General features: G+C 47.2%; 1 protein-coding gene across 4 annotated transcripts in view; it reads left to right on the top strand.

Annotated features, from left to right (window-relative positions):
- Positions 1 to 16,709, top strand: part of LOC308462843 (neuronal acetylcholine receptor subunit alpha-7) — a 104,468-nt gene that overhangs the window by 77,164 nt on the left and 10,595 nt on the right. For all 4 annotated transcript variants that reach the window (XM_080980793.1, XM_080980794.1, XM_080980792.1 and 1 more), the window contains 3 exons: positions 5,186 to 5,265; positions 8,268 to 8,435; positions 11,877 to 12,071. In XM_080980793.1, coding sequence (XP_080836919.1) covers positions 5,186 to 5,265; positions 8,268 to 8,435; positions 11,877 to 12,071 — 443 coding nt within the window. The remainder of the gene's footprint in view (positions 1 to 5,185; positions 5,266 to 8,267; positions 8,436 to 11,876; positions 12,072 to 16,709) is intronic.

Below are 16,709 nucleotides of genomic sequence, written 5' to 3'. Positions count from 1 at the left end.
GGTTTGGTCGGGGTTCTTCCGTGAGCTGTCTGTTCCAAGGTCGCCTGCACATTCCCTGAGGACTGACTTTGCTGCTCGTCTTCATATACCTGATCGACTGTAATGAGGGAGAGATCCTCAAATGGAGTCTGCTCTTTGTCTTCCATGCTAGGGGAGAGGACCTCAAAGCGATTGTGTATTTCTAAACAATCAGAGCGAACCCTGGGCCCCCTCTTCTTTGAGTCACGTTTCTCCATATATCTGGCTCCTGTGTTGGTGAACTAGCCTCCTTCTCAGGGGAGTCTCCTGTCTCCTCCTTGGTGGAGACGGTGTGCTCTGTTGCTTCCAAGAAGAGCTCCAGCTCTCTAATTCTTTGGAGCGTAGCTACACATTCCTCCAGTTGCTGGACTTTGTCTTCTAAGAGGGCAATCAACATGCAATTGCTGCAGGTAAAGCTGCCTGCAACCTTTGGCAAGATGGCAAACATTGCGCAGTAAAGTACACAACTTTTGAACACAGTAAGAAGATACAGTTTTGACTGAAAGGCAGAAGACAGTGTAGAGTCATAGAACTGTAGAGTTGGAATCTACCCAAGGGTCATCTAGTCCAACCCCCTGCAATACAGGAATCACAGCTAAAGAATTTCTGACAGCTGGCCATCCAACCTCTGTTAAAAAACTTCCAAAGAAGGAAAGTCTATTATCTTCTGAGGTAGTCTGCTCCACTATCAAAGATCTCTTACCAGCAGAAAGTCCTTCCTAATGTTTGGTTGGGATCTCTTTTATTGTCATTTGAATCCATTGGTTTGGATTTTATGCTCTGGAGCAGCAGAAAAGAATCCTGGTCTATTTTCCATGTAAAATCCCTTCAGCTGTTTGAAGATGGTCTCATAACTCATAATTTATCCTGAGTGTCTGGTACTCAAACCTCCCTGTATGTGGAGGTTCTGTTTTCGGTTTACTATGGTTAATTGCATTGATAGACCCATCCTATATAAGAATTGCATTTGCTGGATCTGACAAGCACTCTGCTTCTCTTTGTGACCAAGCTGATGCTTCTAAGAAGCCCACAAAGAAGGAGGGGGAAAGATTTTCTCTGGCTGTTAGTCTTCAGCCACTGCAGTTCAGTGACATAAAGCCTCTGATTATCATGCCTAAGGCCCCATTCACATCATACATTTAAAGCACAATGATTCCTCTTTAAACTCTTATGCCTTCCCCCAAAGAATTATTGGTGCTGTTGTTTGTAAAAGGTGCTGAGAGTCGTTAGGAGACCCCTTGTTCCCCTCACTGAGCTGCAATTCCCAGGGGTTTAACAGTCAACCCCTCTTCACAGGGATCTCTGGGACTTATAGCACAGGGAAGGAAATAAGGGTCTTTAACAACTCCCACCACACTTTACAAACTAGAGCTCCCAGAATTCTTTGAGGGAGGCCATGGCTGTAGGGGATGATATTAACTTTGTTGCAAAAATGGATTGTTGCTTCAATCAGCCCTGGTAAGTCTATCCTACAGGAGGATTTTAAAAGGAACAATGGTGGTTCCAAGCTAAACGCATGCCTATGCTAAAGGCATTTTGGCAGGCTCCCTTCATTTCTCTCCAGTAATTGTTAACATGCACATTTGCCAATTTGTCAACTTCCACAAGGGTCATTTCTGAAGGGTTGACACTCTGATTTTTTGGAGTCCCCTCCATGTGGCTCTCAATCCCATTAGTGGAGCAGACACCCAACTGATGAGCCCTATGGCATTTGCATAGAGTGGATGGAAACTGAATTCACCAAGTCACCTCTGTGGTTAGGAGTGTCTTATGCCAGCTTTGTCACTCCCTGCCAGAACTGAGCCACTTTCTTACATGTCCACCACGTATCTTGATTAGAAGCTAACATTCCACACCCTCTTCAACAGTTGGATGAGTAGGAGGAGCTAATATGCACTAAGTAGAGGCATGAGGTGCCATTTTTGCACTATTCATAAATCAGTCCAGATTTTCAGTGAAATGTTTGCGTGCACAAGCTAGGGCACCTATGTGTGTGAGTGTGTTAAATCTGCTCCACTTCCATAAGAGTCTTTTTGGGAAATGATACCCAGAAACACAGAGCGACCAATTTCTTCTTAACAGAGCTTCTCAAAGAGTCCTGTGCTTCTCCAGCTGTGAAATCAGAAGAGGGCAAAAGAAATGTAGGGGGCGACCACACTTGAAACACACTGTGTACTGTTCTCTGGCCACAACACCTCGTGTGTGTGTGTGTGTCAGAGAGAGAGAGAGAGAGAGAGAGACAGCTGGAAAAGTTGCATAAAATGCAAAAGAAATAATCAGGATGCTGGAGCAACTACATCAACAATAATTCTTTTATTTGGAGCTTTTTAATTTAGAAAAAAAGGCAAGAAAGTGGGAACATGATAGAAGTGTCCATGCATGGTGTGGAGAAAGTAGGCAGAAATAAATTTTTATCTTTCCAAAGGGGGGTGGATGTCATCCAATGAAACAGACAAAAGGAAGCACTTTCTTTGCATAGTGCATAGTTGGACCATGGAATTTTCCACCACAGTATGTACTAGTGGATATCAACAACTTGGCTTTAAAAGGGGATTAGACAAATTCATGGATGATAAAGGCACTTGATGGGATGGCAGCACATGAATCTTTTGTGCAATATGGGGTTTGTACCCACAACACTGAGAGTAAGAGTCTCATGCTCTACTGACTGAGCTCAAGTGCAATACCGTCATACCTTGGATCCCAAACGCCTTGGTACTTGTCCGTTTTGGCTCCCAAACGCCAAGCGAGTGTTTCGAACGTTCTTTGGAACCTGAACATCCGACAGGGCTTCTTTGGCTTCTGATTGACTGTAGGAGCTTCCTGCAGCCAATTGGAAGCTGTGCCTTGATTTCTGAATGTTTTGGAAGTCGAATGGACTTCCGGAACGAATTCTGTTCAACTTCCGCATGTACCACTGTACATGCTTTCCCCATCCTCATTTAATCCCCCCAACAACCCTGTGAGGTAGGTTATAATGAGTGGCACCAGGAAGAATTTTCTGACTGTACTTCCAGGAGGAAAAGATCCCTGACTAGTTGTTGGCAGAGATACGGTAATTATGTGGTGATTAATGACAACCAAGACAGAAAGGGAGATAGGGAGATAAAGGGTTAACCTCACATGCTCTGAAGAAGACTGTTCTTCAAACTGAGGACAATAGGTTTGTGCCCATACACCAATAGTCTTGAAGGTTAGCATCAGGTCAACTAAGCCTCCCCTGTTTTAACTACTTCTGGAATTGGCACTAGCTGTGATTTGGGTAATCTGTCTGCCAATTAAACTTCACCTAGAAAGCGAATTGAATGCTGGCATAAACATGCATTAACATTAGTTAACCAGCAGGCTGAAAAATAATACGAAAGTGTATCTAATTATTTGAGATTAAGAAAGATTACAAATGGATAAGGTTTCTCTGCTTATTAAGAATGGTTATTTTATATTACTTTGAAAACCATCCTTTCTTTGGGATGCTGGCTACAGAAGTCAAGCTACATTCCTGAGCATGGGAAGCCACTTCTGTCTTAAAGAGACAGACACAAGTTTTCAAGGCAGAGACGGTTAAGGTGGAGACCAATATGGCAAAGATATTGCCCAATATCCCACTGTTGGTATCATGTGACAATTATAGGATGAGCAACTGAAAGAGCTCAGAGCTAAGATGTGTAAAATGCTCAGACCAAATAATAAACCGGGCCTTTGGGGGAAAATATTGATCAAGATTGCCTGGGCAGGAGAGTGAAATGGTAGCAGAGGATGGAATGGAGAAGACCTCCACTTGCCTGGAGGAGTGAAACAGACAAATAACAGAGTTGTGATGCCAGAGGAGTGAGATGAAACTATTGACAGAGATAGTAAGAAACATCTTGAGATGGCAGAGATCGAGCCAAGAGAGAAAGGATCCTGTGTACAAGTTGGAATGACTTCAGAGGAAAAACCTGGCAAGCCTCTGGCAATTATTCTGGAAAAATAATGGAAGAACAGGAAATGGGAGGAACTTTTTTCTAAATAAGGATGGGAAATCATGACCAACAGGAAATGGGATTGGAAGATATGGCATGAATGAATGAATATACAACAAATAAATAACTATTGGTTATTATCCTAATAATGGGTGTTGGAATTCCTTGAAGATAAAGCCATTATATTGGACTGGAAAAAGACTATTCTCAACATTTAGCAACAATAACAATTGAAGAGCCCCCTTTGGACTTTTTGTGTGGAAAAGAAAATGAATGGGGTTGAAGATTAGGAAAATACTGTCTAGCAGATTGAGGAACAGCTGGATATTACCTTGGAATATAGCTGGATGCTATTCTGGAGTGAAAACTTTGAATAACTTACACACATAATTGACAGATGGTGAATCGGAAGTTCTCTTTATTTATTTTCCTTCTCTCTTGCTTTCCTTTTCTATTCCCTTTTCTTTATTTCTTGTGCCTTTTCTTTCTCCTATGCATTCTATTTGCCTATGTTTTGTTTTTTGAGGTCCTCTATTCTGGGTTAAGGAGAGTACACACAGGAAGGTGATGAATGTTGGGTGAAAGACCCTGCGTGAGAGGCAGGGAAGGGAAGATTTCCCAGGGTGGGAGAAGAAAGGGAAGCTCCCAGGTGAGAGGTGGGAGGGGCCACACCCTTTGTGTGAGACAAGGGTTAAGATGTACCTCTGACAGAGGGCTTTGTATTTTTTCTTTTTTGTTATTTCTTTTTTTCATTTTTATTTAGACTAGTCTGTTTTTTATTGTAATATATGCTGAAAAGTTTCAATAAAAAATAAATTAAAAAGGAAAAACTTTATGGCTGTAAGCTGTTTGACAGTGGAATGGACTCCCTTGGAATGTGATGGACTCTCCTTCCTTAGAGGTTTTTAAGCAGAGGTTGGATGGCCACAAGTCAGGGATGGTTTAATTGAAATTCCTCCATTGCCTGCATTGGACTAGATGACTCCTGAGATCCCTTCCAACTCTACAATCCTATGATTCTATGACTGCCCAAAGGTGAGAGGCATTGAGCTTCCTGGCCAAGTGGGAGGATCTGATCCCTGGTTTCCAAGTTCCTAGTCTGAGACTCAAACTGCTATACCACCCAGGCTTCACACCTTGCAGTAAACCATGTTTTATTTTTAAACTGAAGGACTAAATTTGCTTTTCTTCATTATTCATTTTAGTGCTGATGAGCGCTTTGATGCTACATTTCATACCAATGTTTTGGTGAACTCGTCAGGATACTGCCAGTATCTCCCCCCAGGTAAGAATGGTATTTTGCCATGTGAAAATTCTGCTTTGCAGGGAACCTGGTGTGTTTTCATAGATGAGGAGAGGAGATCAGGAATCAGTCAGACAATAGGCAGACAGAAGTCCCTTATACAACCATAACAGCTTTTGCCACCACCTCAGTAATGTCAGGATGGAAGAAGAAAGAAATGCAACCCAAGATAGAGAAAACTCAAAGCATCAGTGGTTGCCTTTTTATTGAAGGTAGTGCTGTGCTGAACGCCCCCTTTCCTACCCAACCATTCCCCATCATTTAATGAAAAATGAAATTGCATTCAAAAATTATGCAAGGAGAGAGAAAATTTAGTTGATTGGGTTGGTGGAATATTTTGTTTGTGTGTGTCATGTTTTTCTTTTTCTTTTGAGGTGGCCAAGGGGTGTTTGTGACTGTCCTTCCTTTCATTCTTCAAATCATTTTGCCAGCTCTATGCAGCCTTCCTGGTGCCCATGTGTCAGTCAAATCATGAAGTGCCTCCTTTTTCAGATCAGGAAGTCTAGACAGCCAGGGAGGCTGCAAAGTGCTGGGGAAAGACCACTCCCACTCCTGGGGTGAATTTATAAGCCAGTTCTTCCCCAAACTTCTCCCTCTTCTTCACTGTGGCACCCTCCCTCCCTATGCAGTGTGGGTTTTGCTAGTCACCCGTAAAAGGGACTGAGTAGGATTTTCTTTTTTATAGCTCCTCATTGGCCTTGGAATTCCTCTTTTTGCCTGCTTCATACAGTTGGGAGTAATGTATTCAGAATGGCATCTAATTTCTTTCCATCTGGTGTCTGGTTTGGGTAGGAAAGAGAAATTAAAGATCTAGTGGGCTGAAATCCTGAGGCATTTATGCAGTGAGGGCACTATTTGGCCACCCTGCACAGCATTTGCTTGGCAGGTTATTGGGGATGCCCTGTGGGCTTTGCATGTGCACCAGGATGAATGATAAGCCAGCAGAGCCATGATGCGCTTGTCAGGTTAACAGACCCAAGGTCTTGGCAGCAGGGAGGAAGAATTCACTTGAGCCCTTGCTGCGTGGCCACATGAGACACCTGGAAACATGCCCAGGAGTTGGGAGGGAGATGATTCCTCCCTCCTTAGGGAACTTTTCTGCTTGGACTACGTTCAATTTTGGTGAATGGGTTTTTTCTGCAGATCCTCTATATTGCTATGTTTTAAATGGATATAACCTTTCCCCACTTTAGTCATTGTGCCTTGGGTCTCCTTTATGGGTGTGATGGAAATGCTTCCTGGAAATAGACACACATGCAAATACCTTGGTCACAGAATTCACCTGCAATGAGCAGATGAATTCAACATTATCCCCAATACAGTATTCAAAAGAAGCTAGAAAGAATATTCTGTTCTTTAATAATGAAAATGGAAGCCTCTTTCTCAGGGGAATACATTTTTGAGAAATTGGAGGACAGATTTCAGCACAAGTGAGAATGCTTTCTTGGTGGTGGTGGCCCCCAGATTGTGGAACGCCCTCCCTTCTGAGGTGCGCCATCATGGAACCGTTTTTGGCATCATGTCAAAGTGTTTTTCTTTACCCAGGGCTTTGGGTGAGTGGATGTTTACCCTGTTGGTGTGCTTGGGTTGCCCTCCAGTTTTGCTGCTCTTGCAATGGTATCAAGCTTTGTAGTTTCAATGAAATAGTTTGAACAGTTTGTATGTTGTTTTAAATTGTGATATTCCATGAGCCATTCAGTGATGGACAGGCAATAAACATACATAAATAAATCTTATGAGAGTTCATTTTCTAACCATATGAATTTTTCTGGCGTCTCAATTCACACAAGATCATTTCAGTGTGTTGAATTCACTGAAGGTGTGAATCAGTCACAACTGCAAATAATCATGTGAAGCGATGCCTTTGTTCCTGCAGCTGCAATGGATCTGTGAGGTTCACATTTTTGCTGGGAATAATGGGTAAGGAAATAAAAAATGAAGACAAAAAAATATTTCTCTATGCCACCACAGCCGCAAGAATTATGCTGGCACAAAACTGGAAAATAGAAACTATTCCTAATATAAGTGACTGGCAGGTCAAAATGATCAACTATGCCGAGCTAGATAGATTAACAGGCAGAATACGAGACCAAGACGACCAGAAATTTCAAAAAAATTGGAGTAAATTTTGGAAATATATTGGAACGGATATATAGGAGGAACTGGCGGTATTAGAAAAACTTTATCAGCTAATAACTATAAACTTTAATAAACTAATTACGCAACCCGAGATTTATTTGATACTTACCAAAAGGGTGAAGGGAAGTCAAAGGCTAAGGAGAGCCTAATGGTTATATTATTATTTTTTGTATGATTGTATGCTTTCTTTTTGTACAGTATGAAAATAGGATGAATAATTTATGTTAAAATGTTTATTTTTGTATTTGTTAGTTCTTTTTTCTTTTTTTTTCGTACAAATTCTGAATAAAAATTTACTTGCCAAAAAAAAAAAAAAACATACATAAATAAATCTTATGAGAGTTCATTTTCTAACCATATGAATTTTTCTGGCGTCTCAATTCACACAAGATCATTTCAGTGTGTTGAATTCACTGAAGGTGTGAATCAGTCACAACTGCAAATAATCATGTGAAGCGATGCCTTTGTTCCTGCAGCTGCAATGGATCTGTGAGGTTCACATTTGGAAATACCTGAGGTTGAGCATTTATGTGCGTATGAAATAATTCAGTGGTGGGTGGGTGTAAGTGGAAATGTTGTTTTGTGAAATAAAAGTGAAATGAACAACAATCCTCAAATGACAGAGTACAGAATGTCACTGTTTTGATAACGACGGTGCTGACCTTGATACTCTTATTTTCATTCAGCTTTGGGGGAAAACACTTTCAAGCAGATCAGTTGTTTTAAATGTCAGAGGGTGGGGGCATTTTCCTGCGAGCAGCTATACAAAAGGGAGAGAGAGAATTGCTGAGAAATGTCTGCTCATATATATACATATATTCCCTTCATCCGAAACATCCATCTAGGAATATTCAAGAGTTCTTGCTCCATAGATGTGCGCTGGTTTCCTTTTGATGTCCAGAAATGTAAATTGAAGTTTGGATCCTGGACTTACGGTGGATGGTCTTTGGATTTGCAAATGCAAGAAGCAGAAATATCTGGATACATTTCAAATGGCGAGTGGGATTTAGTCGGTAAGCTGTATGGATATTCCTAAATGCAGTTGCCTTCAGTTCAGTCAGGGAGATTCGCTTCCAGAGATGGAACTGATGTGCCTTAGAATGAACCTTGTCAGTGGCATCGGGATACTCTCTTGGGTCCTGTTTAAATGTTTAGCTGAGCCTTTTTATGTCAATCTTCAATTCCATCTGAAACACAAGTAGTGTTAGATCATTGTCATCATGTTCACACACATTTCTGTTCCTTGGATTTTCAGATTGCGGGAAAGTGCTCCAAGGATTAGGGAAGGATCATAATATTCCTTGAACAATACGAGGGTGGGCCAGTCCTCTCTCCTACATGTTTAATTTAAAAATAAAATAGGATGCTAGCCCTCAGTGGTCCAGTGCTTTGGTGGAAGAACCTTAGAAGAGCCTGCTGGATCAGGTCAATGGCCCATCTCACCCAGTATCATGTCAACATGTTTTTCTTTGCCCAGGCTCTTCTTTACTTAGATGTCTGTCGGAAACCCTCAAGCAGCACTTGACCACAAGAGCCCTCTCTCCTCCTGTGATTTCCAGCAACTGATATGCAGAAGCATTGCTGCCCTTGACAGGAGGCAGAGCATAACCATCCCTGCTAGTAGCTGCTGATAGCCCTCTTCTGTGTATTGATCTAATCCTCTTTTAAAGTCATCCAAGTTGGTGGCCATCACTGCCTCCTGGGGGAAGAAGGTCCAGAGTGCTGCATGATGAAGAAGTACTTTTTCTTCCAACATTCAGCTTCATGGCATGTCCATGAGTCTGGCAGAGTAGAAACTTTATTAATTGTTTTATTACTCTCCCTTCACCATAAGTTCCCAGAATGTATCGTAGCAATTTATAATGAAATATTCAGAACAGTTTAAAGGAAAGTAAACTAAAACACAGTAAGCTATTTTATACTGAGTTGGTCCTTTAGTTCATCTATCTCAGTGTTTCCCAAACTGACTGGCAGCTGCTCTCCAGGGTTTCAGGTGAGGGGATTTCCCAGTCCTACCTGGAGATGCCACTGGGAATTGAACCTGTGACCTTCTTCGTGCAAAGCAGATGCTCTACTGCAGAGCATCTGTTTGAATGAAAGGGCTTGGGGGTAAGACTTGCAAAAATTGGCTAAGGGATTTGGGCCTTTCTTCTCTAAAGCACCTAAAGGATAAGCAGAATCTCAGTTAATGCTCTTATACATTGCCTGCATTATCAGTGTTTAATTCTCATAAGCCTGAAGATGAATTTAGCCCCTTGCATTATACAAGTCTTCAAAACAGGCTAAACAGTTTGAACATGCTGCTCTGCACCACACACTTATCTGGAGTTTGCATTGCCAAGGTAGATGCAAACTGCAGCCCAGTGAGAGTGATGTAATAACTGAGAAAGGGCACAGGTGTTGGGTGAAATCAGGCCCGATCTTTTTTGAATACAGAAGGTAAGCAGAGTTGGCATGGCAGTAGGGTAAGGATCACTTCCTCCTTCCCCTCAGCCCCTGCCATTGCAAAGGCACCTTACTGGGTTGGGGAAGTGCCAGCCTCGCTCAATGGGAATCACACAGCATTGAACCCTGTTGAGGTGTAAGCCAAGCATCCAGGTTCTCACTGGGCATCCAGAGACAGAGATTCCAGTCAGGCAGAGGCCCCAGCACGAGCTTAGGGCATCCCTCAGCCAGCACTCCCCTCAGGCCCCTTATGGGGGCCCACCTTTCCAATGCTATTCTTGCCCAATGTCATTTCTGCCAAATTATACAATGCTAAACATAAGTCCACTTGGGGAAAGGTGGCCCCCATCCCAACCAGGGGAGCAATTGAGATTGGGAGGGGGAAATCCTTTCCAGCCCTGTCAATCCCTTCTAGCCCGGTGGCCTAGAAGACCCAGTGAAATTGTAATTCTCATGGCAAAACGGCCTTCCCTTTCCTCATGAGATCTCACAGGGGGATCCCTATTCTGCAAGACCTTAGAAGTGTACTGCCAAGGAGATGTAATTCTACCTCCCTCCTGTTTTCTTGGCTTCTGGTCACTTTGTGTGCAGGTCACACCCAGAATGAGGCTAACAGACCATGGCCTTCCCCCAAGGAAACCTGGGAACTGTAAACTGGTGCGGGTGCTGAGAAGTCTCTTGTAGAAGTACATCTCCCAGGTGTTTCTAACTCTGAGGAAAGAGAGTGAGTTACCAGGGTGAGGAAGAGGAGCCCACTGTTCATACTGATGCCCTGTCTCATAAGCCATTGAGGCTACAAGTCGGAGTAACATCTGGGTGATCACCCTCCACTGATGGCCACAAAAGTTTGCCTTCCCCAATACGTCTCAGGACAAATCTTGGTCATTTGGGGGTTAACAATATGGTGGTTAGGACAGCGAAAGTGGAATTGTTCCATTACAAGCAGCACTGCCTGTAGTATTAGCAAAACAAATTAAAACAGAACAAAGAAGCCTCTTCTACCAAGGGATGGCCTACACATAGCGGCAGCAAAGCTTGACAAAATCCAGGCAGTTTCCTCCACCAACCATTGACCAGAGCTAGATTTGCTTAGCTTCAGCAAGGTGGATACCTCAAGAGTATTTTGACCAGGAAGGAGTAACATTTTTTTGCTACTAGGTAGTGGCTGAGTGATCAGGGGTGCTATGATTGGAGTCAGCAGTGAGTGGGACCTGGGTTCACACACACACACACACACACACACACACACACACACACGAAGGAGATATGCAGGGAGGAGAGTGTTGGTTAAGCCCTGCTACCTCTGCATCATCCTAAGAACATATGAAGAACCCTGCTGAATGGCCCATCTAGTGCAGCATCCTGTTCTCACAGTGGCCAACTAGATGCCAGACAAGCAGGGCATGAAGGCAAAGGCATTCTTCCTACTTGTGATTTACAGTTACTGGTGTTCAGAGGCCTGCCACCGACAATAGTGGAAGCAGAACATAGTCATCATGGCTAGTAGTCACTGCTAGCCTTATCTTCCCCCTTACAGATATGCTCCCTCAGCTGCTAAACTTCTGCTTGGTGGGGTGATGGGAGGCAGAGCAGTTTTACATGTGGGGGGAAGCACATGGGATGACTCTCCTGACACACACTGTCATCCCCATCACAATCATACGGCTACTCTGACTTGTAGCCTCAACGGCTTACCAGACAGGGTGCCAGTATCACACAACCAAAGCAGTATTTGGTAGGCTGGAGAACGATAATTTCTGATGACAGATAATCCTTTGCTAAGCTCCCTGAATGGGGAGGCAGCAACCTTTGGAAGCAGGTAGTGATGTTGGTGGTAACAGTGGGGTGGCTGGAGGATCCATGTTGGCTTCAGTGAAGTTCTGCCAGGGCCACAGATGGCCTGGGAGCCATGAGGTGCCCACATCTGCTCTCAGCAATAACCCTGGGAGACTTTTCTTAGTAATTGCTTTGGTGAAATTCACAGGAGACCTTTTGTCCCACCCCCACAGGTGTTCCCGGGAAAAGAACCGAATCTTTCTATGACTGTTGCAAAGAGCCTTATCCAGATGTGACCTTTACAGTGACGATGCGACGGAGGACTCTGTATTATGGGCTCAATCTTCTCATCCCCTGTGTGCTGATCTCAGCTCTTGCCCTTCTCGTTTTCCTGCTTCCAGCCGACTCTGGGGAGAAGATTTCACTCGGTAAACATATTATTCTATTTGTTTATAAGCAAAGCTATTTTGCATGCATTTTCAGCTTAAATGTCACAGTCAGTTTCTGGCAAGGAGAAAGTAGTTACAAGTGGAAACTCTCAAGAAGTCACAGAATGCATGGCCCAGGGATAGAGAGAGAAGGAAGATGAATGAAAAGGGGACAGAACCTGTTATGTAGTGTAGTTTCACCCTGGGCCAACAGGGGGATACTGTATATAGTTTTCACTCAGGTCTGTAGATAGTTTTCACTCAGGTCCGCGGCAGTTATTTTAGGCGGGAACTCTGGGCTGTTGTGGTTACAATGTTGACAGCCGGCTGCCTATAAATACAGGCCGGCTGAGCTGTTCGCAGTTAGTTCTATTCCAGCTTACCATAATAAAGAGCTACTTGAAGAAATCGCTGTGCCGGCTGCTATGTCAACCCACCACCTAACTCTGGCGACGAAGGTGGGATTGATGGACATCAGAGCACAGCCAGATGCGGCCAGCCTCTGAACTGAGCTGAATCACTGAGCTGAATCACAGAGCGAAATCACTGAGCGAAATCACTGGGCAGAACCAATTCAGAGCTGACTGTTCTGGCTAGAGCACTGTGTTCCATCCATCGCCCTTCACGCCGGCATCGGAATCATGGCTTCACTTGTGCCTCTACCGCCGTTTGCGCCAGCCTCTGAATCATGGGACTCCTACCTCGCTCGGTTCGACTGCTACCTCCAAGCCAACGAGCTGACAGAAGTATCACAGGAGCGGAAGCGGGGCCTATTCCTCAGCCTCTGTGGGCCTGAGGTGTTTGAGACGGCCCGAGCGTTGGTTGCGCCTGAAGCAGTCCAGGCAACACCATGGGACACGATCCAAGAGAAGCTCCGCAACCACTACGCACCAAAGCCGTCCAAGATTGCTGCCCGCCATGCGTTCTACCACCGGAACCAGGCAGAGGGGGAGTCAATCAACAACTACACCACCGCCCTGCGACAGGCTGCAATGCACTGTGAGTTCCGAGACTTAGACGATGCCCTGATGGATCGAATCGTCTGCGGGGTCCGGGACATCCATCTGCAACGGCGCCTCCTAGCCAAGCCAGACCTCACGCTACAGAAAGCCATTGAGGAGGCTGTGGCCTCAGAAGCTGCTGAACGCTCCGCCCAGGAGATCCGCAAGTCCAGCAGCCCGCGTCTTGCTAGGGAGCCAGTTCCGGTGCATCATGAAAAGGCCAGCAGTGAGGAGGGATCCTCCAGTGAAGACGATGACGTGCACCAGACAAAGCGGGAGCGCAGGAAGTTCCAACAGAAGTCCAAGGGCCAACCGGAATGTGCTGGCTGCGGAGGCAACCATTCCCGTGCCAAGTGTCGATTCAGAGACGCCATCTGTAGGAAGTGTTCCAGAAGGGGCCACATCGCTAAGGTCTGCCGATCGGCTCCGTCTGACACCCCCCCTTCATCGATTCGCAAGTCCAAGTCTTCACTCCAGTCTGCCAAGGAAAGTTGTTTCGCTCTCACCAACTGCCGCTGCCCGTCTGGAACCACGATTGGCCAAACCGACTCGCCTACGCGACGCAAGCTGAACGTCACGGTGCTCATTGAAGGAGCTCCATGTGACATGGAGATCGACACCGGGTCTGCCCTGTCCATCGTGTCATGGAGCACCATCAAAAGACTGGTACCCAGAGTGTCCAAAAGGCAACTCGACTCTCACCGCGTACACCTGAGAGACTACCAGGGAAACGACATTCCCGTGGTAGGCGTTGGCCGGTTCCGGATCGCCTTCAAGGATTTTTCGGGCCTGCTCCGGTTGGTGGTGGTCGAAGGTCAGCGGCCAAGCCTCCTAGGGCTAGACTGGTTTGATGCCCTCGGCCTGGAAGTCACCGGCATCAACTGCATCTCTAACGCAGAGACTGAGGGTCTGGTCAAAGACTTTGCCGAGGTTTTTGACGGCACCTTGGGCCAATATACAGGTACGCCCATCTCCTTTAGCCTTGATCCACAAGTCGCCCCCATCAAGCTAAAGCCACGCCGGGTTCCCTTTGCTCTCAAGGCTAAGGTGGATGAACAACTGGACAAACTGATCGCCCAAGGAGTTTTGGAGCCGGTTGACCACGCAAAGTGGGAAACCCCCATCGTCACGCCTGTCAAGCCAGATGGGTCGGTGAGAATCTGCGCTGACTACAAGTGCACGATCAACAAGGCACTTCAGCAGCACGCTTATCCGGTTCCTGTTGTCCAACACCTGCTGCATTCCCTGGGTGAGGGTAAGGTCTTCGCTAAGCTGGACCTTGCCCAAGCCTATCAACAACTGCCAGTCGATGATGCCACTGCTGAAGCCCAGACGATCGTCACCCAGGGGGGGGCTTTCCGTTGCCGCCGGTTGCAGTTCGGGGTGAGTGTGGCTCCTGGCATCTTCCAAAGCCTTATGGAGCGTCTCCTGCAAGGGCTTCCGGGCGTGGTACCATATTTTGATGACGTCTTGGTGTCTGCAGACTCACACCAGCAGCTGTTCGAGCGCCTCCGTGCCGTCCTGACCAGGTTCCAGGAGGCCGGGCTCAAGGTAAAGAGGGAGAAGTGCCAGATCGCCGTTCCACAGGTAGAGTTCCTGGGCTATCTTATCGATGCCTCCGGTCTTCATCCAACCACATCCAAGATCCGCGCTATCCAGCAGGCCCCCACCCCAAAGAACAAAACGGAGTTGCAGGCATTCCTGGGGCTGCTGAACTTTTATAACATGTTCCTGCCCCACAAAGCCACAGTGGCTGAGCCTCTTCACCGACTCCTTAGCACTAAGACGCCTTGGGCCTGGGGTCATCGGGAGACGGCGGCCTTCAACGCGGTCAAGGCTCTCCTTTCTTCAGACAGTGTGCTGGTACAGTACAGTGAATCCAGGCCGCTGGTCCTTGCCTGCGACGCCTCACCTTTTGGCATCGGTGCTGTCCTTAGTCACCGTTTTCCAGATGGAAGAGAAGCACCGCTCGCCTACTTTTCCAGGACATTATCTCCGACGGAACGGAATTACAGCCAGCTCGACAAGGAGGCATTGGCACTTGTGGCTGGAGTGAAGAGGTTCCATGAATACCTCTATGGCAGGACTTTTGACCTCATCACTGACCACAAGCCACTCCTGGGCCTCCTCGCCGGTGATCGTCCAACTCCACCGGTCCTCTCACCACGCATGCTGCGAAGGACTGTTTTCCTGGCTGCCTACCACTACCGGCTCATCCATCGCCCGGGGAAATCGATGGGCCATGCCGACGCCCTCAGCCGTTGCCCTCTTACAGCATTTGTGGAAGACCCGGCTCCAGCTTCATCGCTCCTTCTGATTGAGGATCTTCCGGCAGCGCCTGTATCGGCTGCCACTGTGGCCTCCGCATCTGCCCAGGATCGCACCATCAGCCGGGTGCTCAACTGGGTGTGGAGGGGGTGGCCACAAGGGCCTTTTGCATCGGAGTTCCAGCCCTTCGCAACCAGACAACATGAACTCTCAGCTCATCGTGGCTGCCTGCTGTGGGGAGACCGCGTCGTGATTCCCCAGGGACTCCGTCAGCGCGTCCTGGAGGCTCTGCACGTTGGCCACCCGGGAATTGTCAAAATGAAGGCGTTGGCTCGGTGTTACGTCTGGTGGCCTAATATGGACGATGCCATCACTGCCTGGGTGTCCGCCTGTCAAGCGTGCCAGGAGTCGAGGCCTGCACCACCGGCAGCTAAGGGACACACCTGGGAGACGCCAAAGACACCCTGGTCGAGGGTGCACATCGATCTGGCTGGCCCCTTTCACGGCCGGACCTTTATGGTAGTGGTGGACGCCTATTCCAAATGGCTGGAGGTCGCCCTGATGCCCTCCACCACTACCGAAGCTGTCATCCGGGTGCTGCGAGGCCTGTTTGCAACGCCTGGGTGTCCTGATGTCCTTGTCTCTGACAACGGACCGCAGTTCACGTCAGGCACGTTTGAGCGGTATCTTTTGGGACTGGGCATCCGCCATGCCCTAACGGCACCTTTTCATCCATCCAGCAACGGGCAAGCGGAAAGAATGGTGCGCTCGACAAAAGAGGCACTGGCGCGCCTGGACCGGGGAGACTGGCATGAGCGGGTCGCCGAATACTTGTTCGTGCAACACATCACCCCTCATGCGGCCACAGGGAGGAGTCCTGCTGAACTGCTTATGGGCCGCCGCCTCAGGTCACCGCTCGACCGGCTACACCCAGACTTTGCCGTGGCTGAACCCCCAGGCTGTGCCAACGCACCACGGTCATTTGTCCCAGGAAACCAGGTCTTTGCCCGGAACTATGTGGGGGACATCCCTTGGGTGCCAGCCACAGTAGTGGGAGTCACTGGACCTCGCTCGTACCAGGTGGCACTCGAAGACGGACGCTTGTGGCGACGGCACATAGACCAGCTTAGGCGCAGGGTTGGGGACTTGGACACTACCGAGGTGCCCCCAACTGCGCTTGCGGCTCCAGAAGAGACACGTACAGATGGCGAGGCCCCACCTACACCTCCCTCACAAACTGCCAGCGTGGAGCCGAACCAAGCCGTTTCAGAACAGACTCAGACCACTCCACTTGCGGAGGCTCCACCCACAGCAGCGGATCCAGGGGAGTTGGTTCCAACGCCACCTAGGGTCGCACCACAGCCTCAGC

This window comes from Podarcis pityusensis (assembly GCF_964106645.2).
Source record: "Podarcis pityusensis genome assembly, chromosome: 14".
Lineage (NCBI taxonomy): Eukaryota > Metazoa > Chordata > Lepidosauria > Squamata > Lacertidae > Podarcis > Podarcis pityusensis.
The sequence above is the reverse complement of the archived record's forward strand: the minus strand, read 5'-3'. Positions and strand labels throughout refer to the sequence as shown.